Source organism: Chinchilla lanigera, unplaced genomic scaffold (genome assembly GCF_000276665.1).
Source record: "Chinchilla lanigera isolate Chin_1 unplaced genomic scaffold, ChiLan1.0 scaffold00081, whole genome shotgun sequence".
Classification (NCBI taxonomy): domain Eukaryota; kingdom Metazoa; phylum Chordata; class Mammalia; order Rodentia; family Chinchillidae; genus Chinchilla; species Chinchilla lanigera.
This window is the reverse complement of record NW_004955482.1, coordinates 8,934,078-8,935,011: the sequence shown is the minus strand read 5'-3', so window position 1 is coordinate 8,935,011 and position 934 is coordinate 8,934,078. Positions and strand designations below refer to the sequence as shown.

The following is a 934-nucleotide window of genomic DNA, read 5'->3' as shown; positions in this document are numbered from 1 at the left end:
GGCGGGGGCCGGGCCGAGGCCCCGGCCGGGCCCCACCGGGCTTCTCACCTCCGCGATGTCATGTTCCTCCTGCCCTCCGACGGGCCCGCTCCTTGCTTAGGCTCCGCTGGGCCCGGTCACATCGGGCTGGCCAGAGGGAGGCCCGCTCGGGACCGGACGCGGGGGGTGGCCAGAGCCAGCCGGCCGCGCGCAGACCCCCCTCCAGGCCTGGGGATCCCAAGACTGTGCAGCCGCCCCCCCAAAAAGCCCGGCTCGCTCCTCCTCCTTCCCCGCCCCTCGCGCCGGCGCCCTGTGACGTCACCCCGCGCGACGCCCGCCGCCACTTCCTGCTTCCCGTCCCCAGGGTTAGAGCCGCCGCTCGTACCTAGTGGAATTTGTAGAGCCGCTGTCGCTGTGCACCTCCCAAAGCTCTGCGGCTCCCTCCTGTAAGCCCTGCCTGCAGAGTGCGAGCCTCGCGTTCGGCCTCGCACGCGCTCGATCGGGTCCCTCCCACCCTGTCATTTTTCCAGCCCCGCCCCGATGGCCGAGTGGAGGAGTTTCATTCATTTCACTCCGTACACCGCTGGGCTACTTAATAGCTGCGAAACCTTGGAAGAGTAACTTAGTTTCTCAGAGCCTCAAGTTCTCCACTCTTCCCTTCCAGTGAAATAAAGATACCGTCGTAATTGTATATGCTTTATAGGGTTATCGTGATGATTAAATGTGCCAAATACTGAGCACTGAGCCTGTCTATACTGTAAACACTTTTATGACTGTTGCCTATTAGGATAAACCTCCCCTTGGGTGTTTTTCAGTGGTTAGGAACTATTTTCGACTATGTATATGTCACAGTGAACAAAAAACGCTCATAGGAAGAGGTACAGTAAACTAAAAATGGATTGACTCGGGGGCTGGGGGTTTTTGTGCAAGGCCTGGAATTACATCCCCAGCCCTG

The 934-nt window shown here is 59.5% G+C and overlaps 1 protein-coding gene across 4 annotated transcripts in view; it reads right to left on the bottom strand.

The window, feature by feature from the left end:
• Positions 1-278, bottom strand: part of Ptpn11 (protein tyrosine phosphatase, non-receptor type 11) — a 96,497-nt gene extending 96,219 nt beyond the window's left edge. For 3 of the 4 annotated variants that reach the window (XM_013503715.1, XM_005403197.2, XM_005403196.2), the window contains exon 1: positions 49-277. In XM_013503715.1, the coding sequence (XP_013359169.1) occupies positions 49-62 (14 nt within the window). In that variant the 5' untranslated portion in view covers positions 63-277. Of the gene's footprint in view, positions 1-48 lie in introns of all 4 variants that reach the window. The other variant, XM_005403198.2, reaches the window with a different exon arrangement.
• Between the last annotated feature and the right edge of the window lie 656 nt (positions 279-934).